General features: G+C 27.3%; 2 protein-coding genes across 2 annotated transcripts in view; one reads left to right on the top strand and one right to left on the bottom strand.

The window, feature by feature from the left end:
* Positions 1 to 1,994: 1,994 nt before the first annotated feature.
* LOC123295807 (probable 28S ribosomal protein S6, mitochondrial) lies at positions 1,995 to 2,774 on the bottom strand. The gene is made up of 3 exons (XM_044877267.1): positions 2,656 to 2,774; positions 2,422 to 2,561; positions 1,995 to 2,358 (listed from the first exon to the last, which is right to left on the bottom strand). Exons 1-3 carry the CDS (start codon positions 2,698 to 2,700, stop codon positions 2,088 to 2,090), a joined length of 456 nt encoding a protein of 151 aa, XP_044733202.1. The 5' UTR covers positions 2,701 to 2,774; the 3' UTR covers positions 1,995 to 2,087.
* A 538-nt stretch (positions 2,775 to 3,312) lies between these two features.
* Positions 3,313 to 26,523, top strand: part of LOC123294635 (28S ribosomal protein S9, mitochondrial) — a 49,886-nt gene continuing 26,675 nt past the window's right edge. The window contains exons 1-7 of the mRNA XM_044875731.1: positions 3,313 to 3,334; positions 3,479 to 3,699; positions 3,786 to 4,028; positions 4,319 to 4,492; positions 4,553 to 4,638; positions 4,711 to 4,955; positions 5,684 to 5,799. Of these exons, the coding sequence (XP_044731666.1) occupies positions 3,604 to 3,699; positions 3,786 to 4,028; positions 4,319 to 4,492; positions 4,553 to 4,638; positions 4,711 to 4,955; positions 5,684 to 5,799 (960 nt within the window). The 5' untranslated portion in view covers positions 3,313 to 3,334; positions 3,479 to 3,603. The remainder of the gene's footprint in view (positions 3,335 to 3,478; positions 3,700 to 3,785; positions 4,029 to 4,318; positions 4,493 to 4,552; positions 4,639 to 4,710; positions 4,956 to 5,683; positions 5,800 to 26,523) is intronic.

Below are 26,523 nucleotides of genomic sequence, written 5' to 3'. Positions count from 1 at the left end.
TATTGTGTCATATTTTATATAACAAATATCTGCAGCTTTTAACTGGACTATAAATAGGTTGACGTAATTGGCTCAAAGTGTTCCTTTTGAGTAAAATGCGTTCATTCATTAAAATTGTTTTTATTTATTATATATTTTTTAATATTATGGTTTATCATATTTTATCCCCCACTCACTAATTCCGATATGAAATGTAGTAAACAAAACTATAAAACACTTTTAGTTGAAAATCTTTAGTCGTTATAGATCGGGCTATTTTAATAGGAAAAATGGAATGACAGAAAACATCTGACTTTTTAACCGGTTCCGACACAAAAAGAGGGATGTTATAAGTTTGAGTGTTTGATCGCTATGTGTGCCTGTCTGTAGCTTCGTAGCTCCAAAACAGATGAACAGATTCTGATTTTTTTTAAGGGAAGAAACCGTCTCAGTCGGAGGTTTTTAAAATTATGTAAATTTCGCTTGTGAATACTTAAAACAGATATACGACGTGGATCTTGTTATTGTAATTCATTCAATTTCTGCCGAATTAGTTTAAAGAAAAATGTTTCGTACAAGTGTTAGTCTAGTAACTTTGTATATCAGAGCTTGCGTCAAATCTGGTAGTCTGATTTTTTATAGAATCAAGAAAACTTCGGCTTTTTTTCATATTTACGAGAGGCTACGAAGATTCAGAACCAAATTCATTCAAAACGACAGAATATTGCAAAAAATTGTGAAGTTCTTTATCTCGGAAACTATTCTGTCTACAGAGGCAATTCTAGTTTCATATTATAGCGAATTTAGTTTACTTTAAAAATCCTGAAAAAGTACTATCAAAAACAAATCCTTTGGGATTATAATCGCCAAAATAAAAATAATAAAAATTTTCATAATTTTTTCAGGCGACAAGGTTACTGGATTATGTTGTTAGTTCTTTTACAAGATAAACTTGTTTTTATCTTTTATCAGTAATAAGTAAGTTACGAACATGAGACTATCTTTTAGCTCCTTCCGTTAGGTAATATTTATTTTTTGTTATAATGCCCGATCTATTATGCTTCTGTTTTTATTTGAAAAATATTAACATTGGCGCAATATACTTACATTCAAAATTGAACTTAAATGATATTACATTGATTTGTATTTTAATAAATTTATTATTTATATTTTAATGGGATTTTCGTTTTATAATCAGTTTGATTGGAACAACTATTCAATCAATACTCACTATGCGGAATGTGAAATAATATTGAAGAAATACGGCAAAAAATTTTGTGTCCTAATAAATATGATTGAAGCATTCTTAAAAATGATTTAAAAATCGTTTGAAATTTTAAGAAAAATGAAAATGATTTATCAATTGTTATGAGAGTTATCAATTCCCTAAAATTTTCGTTTAAGTATGCACTATATTGTCACCGGCAAAAATTGAATAATAAGTTTAGGTTCTAAATTCTGTTAATAGCTGCCGGTCTATAATAATTACGCACCAAGTGCTTGTTGAATTTTTCAGAAATTTTTTTCCGCAGCAAATGATCATTCCAACTCAAGTATCTGTACTTCCCCAGAAATAAACTTTGGAATCTGAAATTTACCGTATTTATAAGAGGTAAACTATCTACGAAAAACTCTGAGAAAAGCAGAGTAAAATTTGGAATTATTTTCTTCTCCTGAATACAAAATGTTAAAATAACGATTATTTACTTCTATTATAGATATATTACAATATGATATGCAATCGTTATTACATGAATGATATGAAAGTTGCTATGTAAAAAAAAGTAGAAAATTTGTTAAAAATTTTTCGACTATTTTAAATTTACTCGGCAGTGTAACGAAGCTTAATTCTTTACTATCAATTATAAATAAATAGTTTAACATCAAATGAATAAATTTATAAGAAACGATAAAATGAATATGAAAGAATGTGAGACATTGAAAAAAATGCCTTGATACTCGAAAAAAATAAAACCAAAAAACAATATAATGAAGTGAAATAAAAAATTCCAACGTATCCAATATCATTTATGTACGTAATTTACTTAAAAATCAAACCTTATTATTTACAAAAAATTACTATTCGACTAATAACAATAAATAGAAAATTATTTTTGAAACGGATAATAATCTAATCCTGAATTATATTTAAATTTATTTTTATTTGCTTGTTTTTGCCCAAGAGCAACCATTTCTTGGACAGACTTCCTATATGCTGGTGGTTGTATTTCATCATGTAGCGTACATTCTTCAATTTGTTCTTCCATAGGTTCTGGTAATTTATAAATTCTACGTCTAATGATGTCAATGTCTCGACCATAAAACTCATATAAATCGGCTATCGTACTCGGTGGTGAATCAAATTCAAATAAGAAATAACTAAAACACAAATACGAGCTTGTGAAGTTAAAGTAAAAAGTTTGTAAAATGCTTATAATTTACCTTGCTTTAGTATGTACAAGTCCATGTGAACTCGTTTTATATGGTATGGGATTTGTACCCAAATTTTCTAATTTTCGTATAAAACCACCTTTTTCAAAAATTGCATCTGCTGTTCTTCGTAAAGTTGATACAATTTCACCCTAAAATGTTACAATTTTTAAAATATTAATATTAGGTTATGTTTACAAAAATTTATTGAACTTTTGTAAATACATCGTTTGAAAAGAAACTTACTTTGGGCATGATTCGCAAGAGTACCATTAACTCGTATGAAGGCATTTTTATATATAATTAATTTTATTTTAATATTTTTGTAATACAAATTTAAAATTAACTGGTATTTACCTCTTGATATCAGAATCTATTCACTGATGTAAATATTACTGGATCGTTACTTGTGATTGTGAGCGATGAGCATATAATATAAAGAAAAATTAAATCACAAAATTTCAATATAGTTTCTAGATGGTTTCTAGACATTCTATTATAAACTATTATCATTGAATATTCACGAAACTTAAGTTCTTTGCAAACAGCAACTGAATACTTCCCCTTTTTGGAAACACCTTGCAATTTTTTGGTAAATAAAGTTTATTTCACTAACTAAAAAAAAATTGACTTCAAATAATTAACTCAATTTAAAACTACACACTACCCCATACCAAAACTAGGAAAACTAGGGTAAATAAAGTTTATTTAATTAACTAAAAAAAATTGACTTCAAATAATTAACTCAATTTAAAACTACATACTACCCCATAACAAAACTAGGAATTTCATATAAAACCAATGAGAGGCCAATAAAAATATAAACTTGAAAAGTTCAGAAGTTATTCATTTCGCAATCCATGAATTATTTAGATCAGTGATCGTGAAAAATTCATATGAGGGCAAGAAGTTTATTTTTTTATAGGTAATATAAGCTCTTTTTTTGAATTTATTATAATTAAACTAAGGAAAATGTAAAATTATTTACTGCAATTTATTTATTTAGAACTTAAGTTCTAAGTTTTTGTTTCTTTTATTTATTAAATTACTAAAATTTAATACTTTTTAGGTTATGTCATGAAATACTACAGGATTTGATTGTTGAAATGAGCGCTTAATTCAAATACAAATTAAGGTTTTTTTTTTTAATAAATTTTGTTACTTAAAATTTTAAAATAAGTTTAAAAGAACAAGATGTTAACTTCGTTAAGACTTTTTTCACTGTACAAAACTGGGTTGAAACCCTTAGCATGTTCGAGTGACATGATTTCATCAGTTTGTAATCAATTTGTGAGTATTTTAATTTGTGGTGGTCGATACTGTCACGCAAAATCTTTTCGCAAACTGAAGGAAATTAATTTATAATATTTGTTTAGATGAATTTCAACGTTAATGGAGCCAAATATGGAACTGTTTCGTCAGACACTGATAAAACCGCGGTAGTTTCTACAAGTGTACCACAGAAAAAAACCAGTAAAGCAATGAAAGCATATTTGGAACGTGCCAAAGAACATGATGAATTTATGCAACAACAAAATACCGAATATCAAATTGGTAAACGTCATTTGGCTAACATGATGGGTGAAGATCCAGAAACATTTACTCAAGATGATATTGATGTAAGAATCGACAATGAATTGCTTACGTTCACAAGATAACGTTATTCGGGATAATAAATTTTAATATGATTTATTTTTTCGAAATGAAGTAATCTGTTAAATATAACCACAAAAATTTTATATAGATAAGTTTTTAGGAATTGAAATTTCAGTCATTGATCTCATTATTTAACAATTTATGTTCGTGAAAACTTGAACCGGTTTAACTTCTAAACATTTATCGATTTATGGCTTTCAGATTTTCCCATTGTATTATTTTGTCAGATTAAATAACGCAATTTTATTTTTAGAATGCAATTGAATATCTATTTCCATCTGGAATTTATGATCCAAAAGCTCGACCCTGCATGAAACATCCCGAAGAGATATTCCCACAAAGAAAAGCAGCTGAATTCGATGAAATTGGGCGACCGTATCATTTCTTATTTTTTACCGGAAAACCGAATTATTATCAACTACTACACGTAAGTATAAAAATGTGAAAAAACTAAGTTTTGCACTAATTTTAAATTATACTGCATCAGGATATCGTGAATAATATTCAAGATTTAAATAAATTTGAAGATGCTGCAAATAGAAAGGGAACCCGGCCAGATTCTACGAGATCTGTGTAAGTTCTAATCTTAATTAAATTGTTACAATGTAATTTTTCCACTAATTTCGGTAATTAATTATTTTCTAGGCAACTTGCTGGTTCAACTTGGGTATCAAAAGATGAATTGAGTAAAATACTTTTAGAACCTGTTGATGATCGCGATTATGAGCAATTTGTTATGGCTTTTGATCGACTAGCATCACATCCATATGCTTACCGTATTAACGATTTTATTCAAAATTATCGAAGAACTTTGATGGCCCAAACTTCCAAATATGCCGTTCCAAAATTACAATATGATGAAAATGGACGAGCTTTTGTTACAACTTATGGTAATATTTCAAAAATTTTGTTCATTTTGCGGCATTTTACTAAAAAAATACAATAATTTAGATCATTTGATGCTGGATAAATAGTTTCGAGTTATTGTCTGAAATCGTTCAAAGTTATCGGTCTCGTATACGATTTCAGCCGATATATCGGAAATTATTAATATATTCAACAAATGAATACGATTGTTTAATTTTTTGAATCAATAATAATGTTTAATTTATACGATAATTTAAACCAAAAAATACAAATTGGTTCCCTTGGACGAGTAGTTTTAGAGATGTTACCTGAAATATTGTTTGAGAACGACACCTTGCAGAGATTTCTCACAATATTTTGAAGACTATCAATCCAGCCGTCAAATAAAGTAAATATGTATGTATTTCCGTATAAATTCACCAAAAACAAGGCAACATTTTCTTTAAATTTGCTTTTTAATGGTATTTTTTAAAAATTGTGCATTTTTGATCACCATAAAAAACCACTCCCACAGCAAAAATTCCTAAATTTTTTTATAAAAATAAAATATTTAATCGATAACGTAACGTCCGCTTGTTAAATATACTAATTGCGTTTGATACAAAATGGGTTTCAACCAAGTAGATTCCTGTGATTTTCGGATTTCTAAAGTTTATTATTCCCACAAATAAATTAAAATATATAAATTATTATTTTTCCTCATTTTATTCAAAATGTATTAAGATGTTTCTTTTTTGTTTTGTTTCGGTAGAATGCTTGAGAAAAACAGCTCGAGGTCATGTTACAATGTATTCACCAGGAACGGGAAAGATAACAATCAATGGACAAGATATAAATTATTTTAAAGATTTGCAGCCACGTGAACAGGTAAGTGTCTATTAAATTGTTATATTTACTTATTTATTTTCAAACAAAGGTATATAATTAAAATTTTTTTATTGAAAATATAATTAAAAATTAATGTGCTGATTTTATTACCAATAATAATTGGTATTAAATATTTTAAGCTTTGTTTACATTAGGAAAATAAATCGAAAAAAATAAATGAATCAAAATTGATAACGGTAGTCGTAACCGCAGATGTCGTAACCGCGGAGGAGTAGGGGGTAGTTAAAAAATCTCATCATGCCCTTATCTTGGACGGGAGAGGGTAAAACCTATTATTACGTAATATTTTGTAAATCGAAATTTAATATTAGAAATCTAGTTGCAGTTCGCGTACCGAATAGTTTTCTTTATTCTATAATATACACTTCAATTTATACCTTATTTTACAAATTTGTATTAAAGTTTTAAAATCTTATATGTGTGTATTTTTATACATTCTTCCCGCGTATTAATCTTATTTCAATTAAAGCGAGACAGAATCTTGCGTAAGAAGAGGGAAGGCGGAAGGGGGTTGAGAAATCTTTTGTACTCTTACATAAGTGTAGTGAGGGGGATTGGACCATTCATTAATTACGCAAGAATGATTTTGGAAACTTTTGACGCTTCTACTATCCCATGCAAGAGAAACCGCTTTGCGCATCTCTACAGCACTTCCGAATTTATTTAAAGGACTGAAAAATTGTATGTAGATTGAGTTAGTCAACGAAATCAATAAAGTGAGTTTTGGAGATGTGTCAATTTCTCAGACTCACTTTCCTCTTTTTTATGTAGAAATATCTTTACACACCTTCAAAACCTCTCGAATTTGAGTGATAGATTTGAAAATTTGTATGCGAATTGAGATAGTATTAAGGAAGTAAGTCTTTTGTGGAATATCAACATCTCAACTGCCTTTTTGCTCTTTAAAGTATCCTCTGCTGCAATTTAATTATTTTATGGTCACCAATTAATCACTCTGAACATGATCAATGTAAACAAGGCTTAAATTATTGTTGATAGAACAAATATATAATTAATAGATAATAATATATTTTAATTATTGATTAGCCAATTATTGGGAAATTTTGTTTGTATGGTGTATGGCTTTATACAATAATGGTATGTTAATAATGTCATAAAATGTACCTAAGATGTTTTTCTCATTAATTGAAGATATAAATAATTTGATTGTCAGCAACTTTCTCTCTGAATAGGTAATAAATATGTGGTCATACAAATGTGGGCATGTAATTCTATTTTAAAAAGTATGCACTTATAGATCATTATGAAGAGGTGGTATTTGACACGAATTGTGTTTATAAAAAAATTACACAATTTAAAAAAAATATATATTTTGTGAGAAATTTTCCACAAAACTTTGGAAAGAAGTAATTTTCAACGACATACAGTTGTGAAAAAAAAATTGTGGGGGATTTTTTGCTACAGAAAGTAGCTTTGAGCCTAAATAGGATGTAATTGACGAATATTTAGTGTAATCCAGAAGTGAATTGTACAAGTGGCAACGTTGTTCAATTTACCTATGTGCTGTGACCATGTCCTGCTTGCTATACTGTGTGTAAAGTTGAGCAATACATAAAAGTATTCGTTGTATTGTTTACAAATTTACTGCACTAATACAACTACTATCTAGAGAACTATATTTTTTCTCTATCTAAGATATCACGTTTTCTCTCACTCTGGTAGAAATATCTGGAGAAAATAATTTTATCTTCTTTGTAATATCAAAGGTTTGAAACATGTATTTATATTCAGCTATGTGTATAATTAGTCTTAGGCGTTTTATGAAAACGGATATAGTAGAAGAATGACGATGAAGTAGTAAGTCTACAAAATCGCTTTTTGTATGGGATTTCAATTGATAGGTATCTCAGAAACAATTCCCTTGATGGAGAAGGGTATCGAACATGGTTTAGTCGATATCTCAGAAACTACTCGTTCAAACCTTAATTGAATCCGATTTTTATTTTTCCTGGGTAAAAACTGCTCTAGAATATGTTTTTTTTTACCCAAATCAGAGATATTTTGACCACAAAAAAATTCAAAAATTGGGATCTTTTAACGATTTGGTAAGTAAGTTCCAAGATATCGCATAAAATATTGTACGAAAAATTTTTATTTCGGAGCTATCTCGAAACAAACTCAACTAATTGTCAAATAAGCCGAGTTTTCTCTTTTTGGCTCCTATTTACCTTAAATAATCCATAAACATGATTTGGTTGGCTTTGAGTTTGAACGAAGAGATTGTGAGGTATCGATTGATGAAATTGCTGCAGAATAATACCCTTCATATACTATTTTACCTATATCTCAGAATCTACTCATTTATTTATCAGATGTACCCAATTTTTGTAGATTCTGGGTCGAAAATACTCTAGATACTGATTTATATGCAAATAAAAAATGGAAAAATTTATCAATTTTTTGCAATTTATTATTATTTTAAATTAAACTTAAATAATCGATCGCTGATTAAAAGGACAGGCAGTGAATTAACAAAGGTTAAAAGATTAAAAAATAGTGGTTAGACTCGTTGACTACAAAAAAAAAAGATAAACGGTCTAGACAAGTTTTTGTGAAAGTGGGCGACGGTGGATTCTCGAGTACTATTAAAAAGGGTCTGTTGCACCATCAAGGGCCCCTAGGCAGGCTTAATTTGGATCTGTGCCTGGGTCAAAATTATTCTAGAAGATGATTTTTATCTAAATCTAAAGTTATAAAAATTAGAGTAGAAAAGTATTTTTTTTAACGGTACTCCTTTGAAAAAATGGAAATAATCTCATCAAATTTTTTAAAGATATTCCTTCCTAGCTTAACATCATCCAATTTATTTTTGGAATATTCTAGAAGTTGCACTGTAATTCATTTTCCATTCATAAAATAAATTTTCATGAAAAAAATGGAAATAATCTCATCAAATTTTTTAAAGATATTCCTTCCTAGCTTAACATCATCCAATTTATTTTTGGAATATTCTAGAAGTTGCACTGTAATTCATTTTCCATTCATAAAATAAATTTTCATGACGTCTGAACACTTATTTTAGCGTTAGTCACAGCTCACACTGAAATTAACCATGTGAACAAGTGAAAAACAATAACAATTTTTAACTAAATAGAATAATATGAAATAAAATGGGAAAAATAAATAATAGATATCCGGAATTACTTATAGTTGATAAAAAAAATTTATTAGTTATATATTAATAACCTTGATCATTATGAAAATTCATTCATCTATAAACTCAGTCTCCCATCGTTTTTGTTATCCAAGCTCCAATAATATGTATTCAAGATCAATTATCTCTGTTAAATGATTATTTCACATAGGACATATAGGTATCAGTGATTTTAAATAATCATGTATAAATCATCATTCATTATCCTCTTTTGTTGATCGATTTTCAATACTTTTATTTAACAAAAAAATCGTGATTTATTATGTACTGTGTGTTTCGAATGAGGATACAGGATGTGCGAAATTTTTATTTATCCAGCTAGGAGATACTCTATCTAACGTTTTTAATAAGAACAAACATCGTCGATAAGCAACTTGATGTTCGCAACATTAATACACTTCAGTAGTATTTAGACACTTACGTGGTATTCCACAAGCCTGCTAAGGAATAATCTATTTATCGATTTTAATTGGAATCTTTTACAGGTTACTTTATAGACATAGAATATTTAGTTCAGGGCCAAACCTATTTGAGAGCAAAAAAATTCTTAGCAGTATATGGTTGGTGGGAAAATTTAGCATAATTTATAAGTAAATGAAAAAAAAATGAAGGGAACCTGGAGAGAGTCCCGGAAGAACGGCGGGGGAGAAGTTAACTGTCGTTTTGACGGATTTTTACGATTTCCGGCTAAACTATACCTGCTATTGGAAAATATCAAACATAAAAGTTCTTGATAATCAAAATATCTACAACTTTTATATTTACCAACTTCCAGCATAACTCTCTTTATGCAGAAAAACACAAAAAACTTTTTTATTCATCGATATTTTAGAATTTTAAAGAAAAAAATGAGATTTCCAACTCGTAAAAAATACAAAAATAGATATTTCGCTTCAAAAACTGCTTGTAAAGCACATAGAAAGTTGTATATTCAGTGATTCATTGAAATCGGAAAAACAAAAAAACCAAATTTTTGTATTTTCTTCATTAATTTGAGATTATGCTGGAAGTTGGTAAATAAAAGTTGTAGATATTTTGATTATCTAGTACTATTATGTTTAACATTTTCCAATAGCAGGTGCAGTTTAGCCGGAAATCGTAAAAATCCGTCAAAACGACAATTAAACTCTCCACCACCCCACTTCCAGAACTTTCTCCAGGTTCTCTTCATTTTTTTTTTCATTTAGCCCTGATCTAATTATAAGATTTCAAACATAAAAAAGTTACTGTTTGAACTGTCAAAAGTTAGAAAAAAATAATTATTTGACATAAATTAATAATAATAATTTTCAATTTCTGATATTTTTTTCTATGGTGCAAAAATTATAATTTGATAAAAAACTGCTATTTGATCTTCGGTAAAACTAATTTACTTGAGCAGAAGAAAAAAAAAACAGCTGGTTATCGAAGATGATGGTTGATTGATGATAGCATCATGGCAACACTTCCACAAACTAAAAATAATAGCTAACTCATTTATCGAGAAACAGTCTTGGCAAAAAAACTCTTCTTTCATTAAATCGGATAAAAATTGATTATGGTATGCAAAAAATGTCTAGTTCTACCAAGAAAAAAACTAATTTTTACATTTCTATGACGCCATCAATTTCAAAACAATTTTATGACCAAAATAGTTAATTAAAATCACCCGACCATTACTGATTTTAATATTCGATATGAGATGATTTCACATTTTCGGCCATTTTTTATCCAAATATCCCTAATTGGTCTATTTTATCCAATGTCTTGCCAATTTTTCAAAAGGCTTCTTGAAACTGGTTACTTTTTGAGCTTTTTTTCATTTCCAAAAAAAAAAAAAAAATTGTGAATTGATTATCAATATTAAAACATAGGAGTGATTTTTCATATTTGGAGCAAGACCATAAATCTGGAAAACTTATCAGGGAATATGTTTCGCCCGAGAATTATCATGGAAATACCAGGGAAATTTAAGTCTATCATCATATCCATATATTTAATCATTATTTATCAATTATTTTTATATTTCATATTATATGAAAATATGAAAATTTCTTTAAATATATAAATTAAAAAACTGGTTTCTGAAGTTTGAAAAAAAAAATATTTTTTTGAAAAATGTATATACCATTTCTGATTTAAAATAAAAATACCATGCACCTAAAACAATCATTGTCTGCCAGACTGCAGTCTCAGACTCGTTTTTTTAACGCATATTTTAAAATAACGACGCCAATTATGGCCAATTAAATAATTTTCATATGAAGAAAAGTATAAAAATGTGATTTGTTTCTATAAATAAAAGGATAAAATTTATAAATTTATAATCCACGTGTTCTTAAATAAATATATGTATAAACTGGAGAAATACCCGTTGAAAAATACAATAATCGCTTCATCTGCTAATGGTTTGCTGCAACATTTAGTTGTTAATTTTCCTCAGGATTCATACTCTGTGTTTAGGTCCGACTATAATTTAACAATCTTGTTCGAATTTTAACAAGTTGAACGAATAGTTTCTAAGATTTGAATATAAGGAGTAGGGACACGGTGGAACATGGGGCGCAATGGGATAACCGTAATATTTGTACCTTATTCCAAGAAAATTTCCGAATAAATTAGGCAGAATTATTAAGGTAACCAGACTTAATAATTTTCTTGGAATTCGGTTCAATTATTACGGCTGTTCCATTGTGCCTAGTGTTCCACTGTGCTCCACATCCCAATACAAATCATTGTCTAAAATAATGGAATTTTTGGCCCAAAAAATACAAAATCGGGTCCTTTGATCTCGACCAAAATCTTCATGATTTATGATATCTCAGGAACTTATCGGTTAATCGCATAATGAACCAGATTTTCTAATAGACGACGAAAAAAAACTTGAAAATTCATGAAAAACCTAAAATTATTAATTACTCAAAAAATATAGATGAAAAGTTCGTACTGCCATAAAAACATTTATTTTTGAAATGGTAGAGACTTAATAAAACTTCAACTTCACCAGAATTTGTGGAAATATTCTTCTGGTCATTCTGACCAATCTCTGAGAATGTTAGGTAACCTCATGTGTAATTTTGGCTGAAACCAATTCATTCCTATCATCGTTTCAGGCGTAAATTATATGCGATTACATATGATAAAGCACCGCTTGAAATTCAATGATAATCGGGAATATTGACATGGAATATCTCGAAAACCGCTCGTTATTGAGATTTTACCCATTCAGACACTTGTGCAGAATGGCAAGAAGAATATTTTCCCAAATTCTGGCGACATTTGACCGAAAGTCATTTTCCATATACAGTGATTCAAGGCCCTTTATAGTTTTTAATCCCCGAACCAAAAAAGGGGTGTTATAAGATTGACCGCTAGATGTGTGTGTGTGTGTGTGTGTGTCTGTTTGTCTGTCTGTGGCTAAACGGATGAACCGATTTTGATTTTTCTTGTTTTGTTTGAAAGGTAATTTAATGGAAAGTGTTTTTAGCTATATTTCAAGTGCGATGTTAGGGTTCCGTACTCGAAACAACTAAAAAATTTGCGTTGATTTTCAAAATAGGTTCAATTTGGAGAAGGCTCTAAGAAAAAAGTTAATTTAATGGAGAGTGTCCTTAAATATGTTTCAAATGCAAGTTTAGGGTTATGTACCCAAAAAATATTGGGGTTTTTTAAATTTTGTTAATTTTTAATTGTATTAAAAACAAACAACTTTTCAAAAATCAAATTCATATTGGTTTTGTCGTATCGCTTTACATTGAGTGTTTACAACACTTAAGTCTGTGAAATCAAATTGTTGTTTTAGATTTGAAAGAATATCGATTGGAGGATGTTCAGGAAAATTAAAATATAAAATATGATAATAAATAGATTTCTTAATGATATTCTTAAATTTGTTAATAATTAAATGAAGTATAAAGAGTAGCTTTAGGAATGTACAAATAAAGTAAATAATAATGTGTATAGATAATAATAATTCCTTCTATTTAAGTATACCTAATTGTTGGAATATTATTAATATGTAGGTTGTTTTACTTTACAAATACTTAGCTCAGTTAACTCAACTATATTGTGAATTCTTCTTGTACTTTTTGATGACTTTTTAACAAAATTATATACAATATGATTTTTTAGTATATACAGTTCACGTCAACTATAACATCCACATGATAGCCTACAAACTCGGAAAGTTGAGAAAATGATTGATCGGGGAAGTGTTATTGAAATCTATAAACTATTAAAAATCACAATATACAACAGTAAAATGGATTTGTATGTGTTTTTAGTTTTAATTAACTTGGAAAATAATTTTTATCTAAATCGTAAGCAAGTTTGTAATCATTCTTTCGATTTTACTAATGCTTGATTTCGGAATTTTAGCTGTGCGTAAAAGGATATTAAGAAAATAAAATTGTGTTTGTTTCTACAGTATGTAGAGTAAAGAAGACCCAAAAAACACATAAATGAACTAGATTTCCATAATTTTTGGATCTCAATTTGTCTAGAAGGATTTATGAAAAAAAAAAGACCCGAAAAAAATTTCTGTTGTTCTACTTTTGAACGCAACGGCTAAAAAATTCAGAATCCAACCAACTCCTCTATAGTCGACAAACTCAACCCAACCAACTCGAATTACAACAATACTCTGGGTTTATAAAATTTTCGGTCTATTTTTTCAGATTACCACTCTAAAAAACCTAAAGAAATCAAAATCCTGTTCACTTGACGACTACATCAGTAGTTTTCCAGTTAATGCCAAAAAATTTTCCAAATTCGATCAAAACAACTACACAAAAAATAGTCTTTTTAACTGGACATTTGCAAAAAATGTATGAATTGAAATGTAGAAATTGAAAAAATTCTCAATGGTTCCGCGTTCAAATAAAATATACTTCTTCACATTTTACTAATTATCGTAAAAAAACACAGTTCTCGCATAAGAAGTCAATGAAAATATCTGTTATTTTTTGCACGGATCTTTCTTCTCCTATAAATTGACCGATCGCCACTTAACTTAGAACCTACCCACCTAAAAAAGATCAAACTTATACTTGAAACAATTTTTTGTATCTGACTTATTATTTCATTTTTATTTTTTTCAAATGGTCAAGTTAAAAAGATACCCTGTACATCGAGTTTTATTAAATTCTCAAACAAAAAGTTCTTTGGGGTTTTTTGGCTTCCTATATACCGAGTTTTATTAAATTTTTTTTTTTTTAAAGCGGTATCGTACCGCTAAGCGGCGTCTTAAAACTTAGTACATGTGATAATTTTACCCAAAAATTACAGTAAAATTAATTTAAGTTGACATTATTTAATGATTGAACTTACTTTTTGAGATATCGTCCAAAATATCATACGAAAAGTGATTTCTCGGATCGATTTTATACAATTTCTTAAAAAATACTTGCTAATAGACAAAGGAACTAGATATTCGAGTCTCAGTTACTTACAACATTCAAAAAACGAGATCAATATTTTTTTTTTAAACTTGTTATTCCATTAAAACTTTATTGCGCAAATTGTTTCTATTATAATTAAATCGCCTTTTCTTTCTAAGTCAGTCGCAAGTATAGTTAATTTGTTTTCAGAACTCTATATTTGTCTTAAACTGTAAATGATAATGTACTATGAGTGTGTAGGCTGTATAATATGTTTGCTACTTTTAACAGTTATGTATTCAGTTGACGGTTATGACTATACATTAATATCATATTATTATTAGTTGTACATTCCAATCGAATAAATAAATATTACGTGTTTATTATTTATTTATAAGTAAATTACTTTGTTACTTGCATAAAATTATAATCAAATTGACAAATGTTTTCATTTTTACAGTTTTTTTAAACTCGTCTGCATTTACACTGCACTCAAGTTTAATAGAAAGCAGGAATTATTTTATGAAATTAAATCATGAAATCATTCAAGGTTGCCTTGCCTATTAATTTAATTTGAATTTTAAAAATGCCAAAAGTCTTTAGTTTTAACGGTTAATAACAGAGAGATTTCCAACTCGTACCCGATCGAAACTTTCCATTCGTAGTGTATTTTTGCTAATACTTGTATCGTAATATATCAGTCTCTAGCTGGAAAAATGGATCATGATTCCATTCACATTTAGAGACCATTCAAATTAATTGTTAGAGTTTCTTTAAAAGGAAATTATCATTTGCGTTACTTCAAAAAATAACGGTTGTTTTATTGCTACCCAAATTGGAACTTAGTGCCGTTTATATATTATTGTTTATATAGTGCCGTTTATATATATTTAGGGCGATAAAGACTCTTAAGTAAAAGTCAAGACTCTTAAGTATGTTTATCAAGTTCTGAGCCCTTTTTCGAATCTATTTTCAATTTAAGTTAAATAACTAACTCATTTGCGATTTATCAAAAACTTTCAGTTTTGTATTGATATAAAAGGCGCTAACATTTAAGAAAAACAATCAATTGTTACATTTCGAAGTAAACGGGAATGAAAATTATCGAAGAATACTAGAAATGTTTTTTGAAAGTATTCTAACAATTGATGTTAGTGACCTCCAGATATTTCAAATTCCGAAGGTCGGAGTAATTTTGAAATTCAAATATATCTCCGCAGTTTTTATTCTGTTTCCCAATACAGATAAGAATTTTTTATATTTGAATCCACAATAATTCTAAAGCCGAGAAAAGTAGACCTTGAAAAATCTTAATTGATGATTTCGAAAATACAAAATGAAATTGTCTTTGTACCTGATATATGATAAAATATTGAAAATGCATAAGAACTATTTGATAGTTGCACAAGTTGCTATGCTATCAAAGAAAAAAGTACTTTAATTGGAAACTACCAAATAATTTATTTAAAAAGTATAAACACGTACCTTTTACGTTTTTTGAATATTTTTAGCTGTTTTTAAAATAAAAAAGTTAAGCAAATAATAATCGAGCAAATATCGAAAATTTGTCGTTTTTGAAGTGGAATTCCAAGTTTTAATTTAAAAAACCGATCTTATATCATGATATGTGGGGTAACTCTTTATGGTTAGCCTTTATTGTAAAGTTTAAAATTGAAGAATAATTTTCATGGGTTGAAAATAGTCGGAAGACGAGATAACCCATACTGGAGAAAATAATATTCCTTGCGATAGTTGTGATAAAAAATTCACTGTTAAATATGATTTAGATGTACACGAATTGGAACATACATTCTTTTAGAAAAAAAAAAAACAATTTTTTTAAAATTTTCATTCAAATTTAATTTTTCGTTTATTCTAGTTTTAATTATTATTATAAATATTTTTTTATTATCATTGCCAAAAAGTAAAAAATAAATTCAAACCACAATTATTATTTTGACATGAAATGTTATTATAAAATTTATTTACATACATTATTTAGATTATTTTGGCTAATTTTTAATTTATTAAATAATAAATAACAAAATAACATAAGTCAGCTTTTTATGTTTGTAAAATTACAAACAAAATAATTATGATTTTAATTAATTTTGAATAATACAATTTGATAATTTCATCTAGAAATTTCTGAAGTTGTTTATTTACAAAGTATTTTAGAAAGACACTTAACTTTAGAAAAAATATTTTCTTAAATATTTTTCTTAGTAGTCATATAAAAGTCTTTAAAAAATATTTAACACTTAAATTTCTAAAAGCTTACAATACAAAATTAAGTTATTTTTCAGCGCTTCCGTCATATTTCTAATACTTTTTAATATTCTGAAATATTCCATGCCATTCTTGGAAAATTTTGAAACATTCTAGATCATTCTCGAACAATCTGGAACATTTGAGAATATTATGGAACTTTTCTGCAAATTTTTGAATTTTATGTATTTTTTGCAGAATATCCACATGTTTTAAATAATTCTTGCAAAGAATGATTTAACTTTTGTTTCATAATTTTATAAATTTTCAAATCACCATTTCCTTTTTTTTTGTAAATTATTTAACTTTTGTTTCATAAATCATGAATTAAGTATTTTAAAATGCACTTAAATGTTAAAGGGAGCGTCTCTAGCTTTATCCACGGGCAATATAAGAAATTAATTTATATATGAATTTTTTTGCATTAATGTTTGACGACCTTGTAGAATGCAAAGACAAAGAAATTACGTTTAGATAAAAAAAAATTAATTATTAATTAGTGATTTTTTTATTGTAACTTAGGAATTTAGTATAAAATTAAAATTTTCTATTTCATTGCAGTTATTATATAATTACTATTAATAATAATATATGAATGATACGATAACATTATTAAATTCTTTTCAATTAATTCACTTTTTTTCTAAATTGAATTCTAATTTCATTAACAAATCATAAAAAAAGATATATAATGCGATTCTTGAGGTCTATATAAACTTGTGATGCAACTCGAGTTTGTCACACAATTCTTACACGCAAGAATATTTAGAAGAATATTAGAAAAAAATTGCCAGTGAGAAGGAAATTGTTACCAATATCTAATAGTAGGAACAATCAGAAGAAACTTAAAAAAAAAAGATAAATTAGGCGATTCAAATGGGCTATATTTAAATTGAACAAAGTAAATCCCCTTCCTGAAAAAAAAAACATAATAGCCCTCTTTTATTAATCCCGAAAAATGTTCTTATTTGATCCATAAATTTGTTATTTCGAGAATGTTTGTAATTTTGTATAAAATTGCAATTTTTTCGAAACTTTGGGAAAAATTTTTATTTAATAAATTGAAAATTCATAAAAATGCGTCGATTTCTTTTACCAATAACCCAAAATTTCTTGTTCCAAAAAGTTTTAATTTTTGGTTAGTTTGTTTTGGGTAGTTTGCCATTTGTCGAATAATTTTCCATTTTGGTATTCTGTTACCTTTTTATTATAATACCAAATTGATCTGATATTTTTAATTCATTAATTATTTTATGCTAAAGGCGTAATTAAGAATTTCGCGCGTGTCGTGATAGTTATTACGTTATATCGACACGTGGGTTAAAAAAAGAAAATCCTCTATTAATATGAAGTGACGATTTCCAAAATTTACCAAAAGAAATTGGACTCATTTAGCTCGCAATAGAATTGCTTAAAGTTCTTTTGAAGAGGCCTTTCTTACCCGGCTGTCGTCTAAGTCTAGATTAGTTTTAGGATCATATTCAGTGGAACTAATGCTTTTTAGATTTTTTTCTAAATATAAGCAATGTTCTAAAAGTTTTTACTACAATTTTCTAGAAAATTCATTGATATATACAAAACTGGACATAATAACAAATAGAATACATTTATTTAAAAAGTACACATGTACTAAAATGAATAATAATCCCCGCCTGGTATAACATTATATGAACACACAACAAAAGTAAATTCATTCTGAAGAAGTTGATTATTTTAATACATCATTACATACATGGCTTATAATATGCTAAACTATAATCTAGCTAAACACATTACTACAGTTTAAACTGAAACACCACCGTAGGTTCTGCGAGTTCGCGGATTATAACAGAGTTAAAATTTTTATACTATACATATCACATACATTACTACTATAATCGGCATATTTGAAAAATAAAAACACGCTCAGAAATCGTACCAAAAAAATACCATACTCTTCTTCATAGTGTGAATCTTACAAGTGCTTGTGAAAAATAACGGTAATTTGTGATACTGGTTTTCAAAAAAAAAAAAAAAGTTGCGACAATCAAATTAAAGAAAGTGCTACGAAAATTGGATTAAAATAAGACGTAACAAAATTAATTGTAGGGGGTGAATTTTAGTTTATTTTGGAAGGAAAAATAAAAGCGAAATTTTTAATTAAAAATATGATGTTTGACGTCACTAACAAATTGATTGACAAATACTCTCTCGAATTAGAATATAAAAAGTAAAGTGTCGGACACATCTCAGCTTCAATATAAGTGATTATTAAATTTATAAAAGGTGCTCTGCCCGCATATCACGTCTCATCTCGCGCGGTACACTTAATCATTAATCAACTCATCATAAATGATAAAAAATGGTTCCTTAATAGATTATTTTTATAACTTGTGTGTTTTGGTCTTGTGTATTCGATATATCGTGAAACTTTTTTTTTATTTCTTCATGATCTGATAAGTGTGCTTTATTTTGGGGTTGGTGGTACAATAACGGGGGCACCATAACATTTGATTTAAGAGATATTTGTGTTATTAAACGATTAAAGAAGATGACCGTCGGCGACAAATTAAATCTATTAGAATCATTACCAACGTATCCAAAAACATTAACACGTGCGTCCATCACGTGGTCATTTTGAAATTTATTTTTGAGTGTGTTGTTTCGAATAATTATTTGAAGGTAAGTTTAAATTTATGTATTTTTTTTTCTAAACTTGTATGTGGTATTTTGAAATTTTGGATATTTATTTTTTGATAATGAATTATGTTTGTTTTTAGATATTATTTTTTTGATTTTTATTTCCCTGAGTTAATATTTTATTGTCCATTAAAATTTGATAACATTTTGACCAAATTAAATTTTTTAAATTACTATTATTTTGATGTTTTTAAAACTATAAACAAAGTTTTCTCTGTTTGAAGTATACTTCTATTAAAATTAGAATTTGATAAAAGTTTATCTAAAAGTTTTTAAAGCTTTAACTTGATATTTTACAACAACTTTTGCAATGGTTGAATTATGATTGAAATCTACGTTTTCGCAAAATCCTAAAATAGAAAAATGTTTATAATAAATAAATGTGAATTATATGAATGATTATTTGGTGAATGCAAAGAAACGTAAAAAATTACTTAATGCTTGAAGCGGTTTCTAGTTATTTTTCTTTGATGTATGATTAGAACACTCCACGCCTTTACAATTATTATAGAGCTATTTTTGGCTATTCATTATGCTTTTATTAATATATTAATAAAAATTTGTTTTTTATAAACTTTAAAATTATTTTTAAAATTCAATAAAGCTATTTATAGTTTCTTTTATTTCCCTGAGCCATCAACATATTTCAAATTTATGTTGAATTTTTTATTCTTACAAAATTCTTAGAATATATTTGAGAAGTTTCTAATCTCTGTTTTAATTTCTCTTTTTTCTCAGAACTATCAAGATTTTTCTATTTTCTGATGTATTTTCAAGCGGTACGATACTCTTTATTTGGTGAAAATTGTTTTCCTACATTTGTTTACAAATATTTACGCGTAACTTCTTTCACACAACTCTATTCTCTTATTAAACTTAGCCTAAAGCTGTCTTAAAGTTTTATCGAGTTACATTTAATTCATTGTTTAAATCGTTTATTTGGAAGGGACTAACTTCATATTTTGTGTAAAAATGATAAACGGATACGTTGCCCATTCATTTAAAGAAAATTGAAAAAGCGAATATTGCTACTTGCATCTTTGTATCATGTTTTGTCGAAAAACAATTAATAAGAACAGAAAACAACGCGGTAGTTGCCTGATGTAGAATTTGCCATATTTTACGCATAAAAATGTAAAACTAGACTTGATACTATGACAAATTTTGAAAGTGGAATTTAAATTGATTGAAAAACGAAGAAGTTATAAGCATTCAAAGATTATTGCCCATCTCTATTTAGCAAAACAAAAAAATTTTTGTATGTATCTCTCTGGTGATATTAGACAATGACGTCATTAATTTTCAAAAACCAACTTTTCCGTCTGTGTAGTGAAAATTCTTGAAGTGATAAAAAAAAATTTAGTCAACAAGCCTATTAATGATATAATAGTATTTTCGAATCACACACTTCCAAATCTTAAAATGAGTCAATCGGATGCGTCAAGGTCTTAAATGTTGGAATGGAAGCGGGCCTTTAGGCCTGCTCTGTTTTCCTGTTTAAGTTACAGGCAAAGAAACGTCAACTTAGGACTGAAATATAAAAAACATTAAATAGTTAAAAATTTTTTGTTTTTATTTTCAATGGTAATATTTAATAAAAATATGATTTAACTTATTTTATTAACTGAAATGTTGCATATTTTTATTGATGGCCTTGCTAACTTTAACTGTAATAATAAAAATTTTTTTAATATTATTGTATTCATAATATTATTGTTTATACAGCTAATATGATTATTAACAAAAAAATGTATTGATATTTGCATCTCCTGAGTACAAAATAATAATGCGACAATATTATTTTGTCAAGAAAGGGAATGACTAATTTATACCATTCAGGAACTTAAAATTTTTGTTCGGTGCTGATAGACAGCAAACTACTACCTTCAGGTAAAATTTTTACCTCGCTAAAAGCAAAAAATAAACTGGGTCTGCAAAAAATGACCACACTGATAGACCAAAAAGTTTTTAGGCAACATGTCCGCATTAAAAAAATTTCAACTCAAAAAGTTTTGTTCAATACAATTTCCTGTTTATCAAAATTGTATCTTTATACGAAAACGTTATTAATTTTGTCATGGTACATTATCTATCTTTATCTATCTGATTTTTCCTATTAAATACATGTAAAAAACAAAAATAATATTTTGTCTAACGAAGATTTTGTTGAAAATAATTTCTCTAATCATTCAGCTTACACGCGTATATTACAAAACAGTCAATTTTACTCAACTTTACTGTAGATGCTTAAACATCTACAGAAGATCGAATGAATGCCAAATAAAATTTATTTTTGGTGGAAACGCTGAATAAATAGATATGTTTAAACTAAAGCATTGACTTGCGCTCCCACCAATTAAATCCAATAATCTTTATATGGCAGATTTTACGTTAGTATCTTTTTTGTTAACTTCTTTGTATAAAATTAAAATATTTATAGTTTTATATATATCACGGTTCATCGCCTTTTCATCTCAAATGTTTGAAATTAAAATACGGAAAACTTTTCTTGGGAAAACGATATAGTAAAATTATTTACCAGAATTTTTAATGAATTAATGGAAATAATTTGTAATTTTCTGAGAATACATTTTCAAAAGAGGACCTTATAACCTAAATACATTTATAGTGTTAAATAACATCAAGGAAAAGTGTTAAAACATATTTAATTCCTATGTAAATAATTAAACATAATATTAAATTAAATACCTAACTGGTAATTGATATTATATTGTTTTAAAGACTTTATTATTTAATAATTAATAAATAAACATTTATGCTTAAGTAATATATGTAATATATGTTGATTCATTCCTGGAATAGTAGTATTTAAATTTATAAGAAAACAATTTATTAATAAAATCAAAATAAAAAAACTGTTCAATGCAATTCTAAAGTTTTTACACTGTGTATAAAAGGTGTTCCGTTAAGACAATTTAATGGCATAGGGAATATAATTCCTAGCAGAAACTCCGAGGAAGCTTATCAATTAATTATTCAAAAAGCATACCTAAGTAATTGATTATTTTTGTTATAAATTCTATATTTTTAATATTAAAAATTTTAAAACAATCTGTTGCGGGGTGGGTTTTGAACTAATGAAGAACGGGCATCCTAACCACAAGACCATGACCTCGCTGAGGATAATATTAATATTTCAAAAATAAAAAATAATCTACGTAAAAAGTGTCCGTAAATTTCAAAAATGTTTATCAATTCCGCTTTGTATGGAAAAAAATCGTTACCGCATTCAAATTGTTGATCAGACTACAAGGTATTATAAATAAATAAAAATATGATAAAACCACCGTTTTTTAATATTTTTATAGAGAAAATTTTTCAAAAAATCAATCTGTTCAAAACTTAAAACACATTTTGAATTTATTCCCTGAATTTATATAAAAAAAAAATTAAACAAATTAGTTTCTTTAAAATTTTTTCTAAAATAATAAATAATAATACATATTAATTTCTTCTATAATTGTATCGTTTTTAATAATTTTCTTTTGCCGTTTTTTAATTTCTAAACCTTATATCTATAATGGTTATAATTTAGTAAGTAATGTTATTTTTTCAAAGAGCAGGCAGGGATTGTAAGTTTGATACAATTTTTTTTAAAGATTATCATTTTATTTATTTTTTGTCGCCATTGAGACGTTAGTTTTCTATTATTTAAGAAGTTTCAAAGGCGCGTCTAGTTACATGTTAAAAATGTATCTTTGACAATTTTCATTTCGTAAATTAAACTACAAAAGTGGCGCATCTTTTGATATTTTATGTATTTTATAATTTGTAACGAAGTATATTCTTTAAAAATTCTAATTTTATTTTGCGAATATAACAAGGTTTATTCACCTTTAATTTTAAAATCACCCACAAGAAATATAAATATCTTTGATTCACATTATATTTGTTTGTTTTATTATCTTTGTTTCTAAAGATCATGCAATAGGATCTTGACCTTACCTTTGAATATTGTTAGCCATAATAAAGACAAACAATACTAATAATTTCAAACGTTTGTACATAATAAAAGAGGGAAACAACTAGAAGAATTAATTGTTTAAATATCCTGTATATGCTTTATTAGCACCAATGTTTAAACTATTTATAAAATCAAACAAAATATACTAAGTTTGAGCTGAAATTGTGGTGAATCCAAAGAGTTAATAATAAAATGCGTAAAACAAAAGTTGTTTTAAACACAAATTTGGTTCGCAAATCTATGAGAACCACTGATCCATAGATATATCAAATGAAGACTTGGGTTTGAATAGAAAAAATAACCTACGACTTCACAAAAAAATAAATAAACTTTCGAATTTAATTATGAATTTTTAAAATAAATTTAGAAATCGAAATATGACGGTAGTAAGGAAAGATATGAGAAAAAATCTTCAAATTAAGCAATGATTTGTTTACGTTTAATAATTACATACATATTCAAACTTTGCAAGTGAATAAAAGTAATAAAATTATACAACTACAAGAAGTAATTGTAGGTTAAATACCAAAAATCCACAATATGACGCATGGATCACACATTCATAACAACAAGTTTATGACTTGAATTTAAAATTAAAGTTAATCATTACATGGGCAAAAAGGTTAGAAAAAAACCCCAAATCATTATTTTCACAACGGATGTCAATTATACATCAAACTAAATATATGTACAATTATTTTGTGTACAAATTGAGGAAAAAATATGCCAAAAAATACTTAATTGTATACAATTTGGCAATAATCATATATCTTCTTCAAGATTTATTACGATTAGCTATAGTTTGTTCATGGTGATGACTTTTTTAAAAACGTGTTTGTTATTCAAAATAGATACTTTATCTAGGAATTGGAGTAAACAGAAATTTTGACATCAGAAATGAATGATGAGATGATAGTTTAACTCTTCGTTAGACCTTGTTAAGTAGATCCGGCTAAGCTCAGGTCCTGAATTTTAAACTACGATTTATTCTTCAAGATTTATTACGATTGGCTATAGTTAGTTCATGGTGATGACTTTTTTAAAAACGTGTTTGTTATTCAAAATAGATACTTCATCTAGGAATGGGAGTAAACAGAAATTTTGACATCAGATATAGATGATGAGATGATAGTTTAAATCTTCATTAGACCTTGTTAAGTAGACCCGGCTACCGTCCTGAATTTTAAATTACTTAAAAACTAATACTCTTATTTCACCCTACATAAATCCTTTACCTAAAAATCTAAAGTTAGTAACGCTTAGAAGTATTGATGGCAGAATACAAGTACAAACGTTTCTGGACTCTCAGAAAAGTAGACGCCTGCCTGTAAGATAATCACGTAGATTTTTCAATGTTTCAATAACACACATTCTATGATGCTGTGCCTTATAGTGAACTGAATTGATATTGTGTATGTATATAATGTTTCATTGCACATCATGATATTGTACCTTGGATCACACTTCACTTAGCCATAATTAACATACGTTTTTATCGATACTTGATCAATATTTAAATTCTCGAAATGAATTACATAATGCTTTTCGCACCGTGCATAAGTTTGATTTCAGAAGTCTCCATGGTAATGATACATTATTTTGTTAAATATAATTTTATGGAACGGCATATACAAGGTGTCTCGTGACTCGATAGTCATAGCTTAAGAGTGTATTCTCTAAACAATTTTAAGTCAAAAGTGCCTTTTGGACTTTCGTCTAAAACCCAATTGTTAAGGAGTTAAAGGCACTATTGAATTTAACCAATAGAGTAAAGATATTGTTGAGTAAAGTAGTTAGAAGTATGCTATTGTTGGGTAGGGTAAAGCATCAAAAAATACCCTCAGCATCAAAATTGTTCAGAAAATATGCAAAAAGTTTAATTACTTGTTATTATTTAATAATTCGTATTTAACATTATTTCTTTATCAATTACATGTAAATAATTATAATAATTATACATGTTTTTATTAAATGTAAACAATTGCAATTATTTCGATTTACTGCAAATTTCATAAGAGCGCTGTTATCGATTCAGTAGTCCCCTCCAACTACTTTGCACGTAACGAACGAATAAACCGAGCCAATCTATATTGTAATTCTTTATTGCTAGGTTTTAAAAACTCATAAATATAAATTGTGAATTCTACGTATTACCTACTAATACTGAAAGTCATTTAAATAGCGTAAATAATCCGATGATTTAAATTTACACTTTCCAAGGTTTTGGTTTACCAATTTACTCATTGAAATAGTTGATTCAAACAACCCTTGTTTGTTATAATAATCAAATAATAACAAATTCTCGATTATAAACAAGTATGTAACTTTTAACAATATTAGTTCCCAGAAAACAGTAATTATTTTTATAAATATTGTGAAATTTATATAACAATTATTAGTATACCTATTCTATGTGGTTGAATGACTTACGAAATATACTTACAAAACTAAGTACAAAATAAAATTTTCAAGGGTACATCTAATAAATATTTATACGAATCTGAATCTGAACAATTTATAATTATCATATTTTTATTATAAAATTAAATAATTTTTTATACGCACACTTTTTGGACGGTTTAAATTACAAAGTGTAAATTCATTACTTATGTCCAAGCACCATGAAATCTTAAAAGATTTGCTGATTTACTAATTTTAGCACTAATAGCATTTTTATACCATGTATATATGAAATATACCAAAATTTAGTCCCAAGTTTGTAACGCTTAAAAATATTGATACTATGAGCAAAAGTTTGGTATAGGTGTTCATAAAATCACCTAATTAGTCCTTTTCTGGTTGTCTGTCATCACGATTACTCAAAAACGAAAAGAGATATCAAGCTGAAATTTGTATAGCGTGCTTAGGACGTAAAAAGTGAGGTCGAGTTCGTAAATGAGCAACTTAGATTAATTGGGTCTTGTAAACCGTTAGAGATAGAATAAAAGTTTAAATGTAAAAAATGTTGCTTATAAAAAAATTAACAACTTTTATTTGAAACGTAAATTTTTTCATTATGCGCAAATTGTTTTGTATGTATTATGTGGGAATATCAGTTATATATATGTGACATGTAGGTATGTGTAATGTGACAGTGTAATCAACACTGTCCAGCGAACAAGTCATAGAAATCACCCTGACCCCTTTATAAATTCAATGTTTGTGTGCGGCAGTTTTGGGTACAGCAATGTTATCTATCCCAATTTTTAGCTTTTTACCTGTAGTATAAAAATTTCGCA

This window comes from Chrysoperla carnea, chromosome 3 (assembly GCF_905475395.1).
Source record: "Chrysoperla carnea chromosome 3, inChrCarn1.1, whole genome shotgun sequence".
Classification (NCBI taxonomy): Eukaryota; Metazoa; Arthropoda; class Insecta; order Neuroptera; family Chrysopidae; genus Chrysoperla; species Chrysoperla carnea.
This window is presented reverse-complemented; position numbering and strand designations above follow the sequence as displayed.

What these genes read in the sequence shown, in the direction of transcription:
- LOC123295807 (XM_044877267.1), bottom strand. Translation starts at nt 2,700, where the DNA reads ATGCCTTCATACGAGTTAATGGTACTCTTGCGAATCATGCCCAAA. An exon ending in TCTTGCGAATCATGCCCAAA is followed by an intron (nt 2,562 to 2,655) that starts GTAAGTTTCTTT and finishes GTAACATTTTAG; the next exon opens with GGTGAAATTGTATCAACTTT. An exon ending in CTTGTACATACTAAAGCAAG is followed by an intron (nt 2,359 to 2,421) that starts GTAAATTATAAG and finishes TTTGTGTTTTAG; the next exon opens with TTATTTCTTATTTGAATTTG.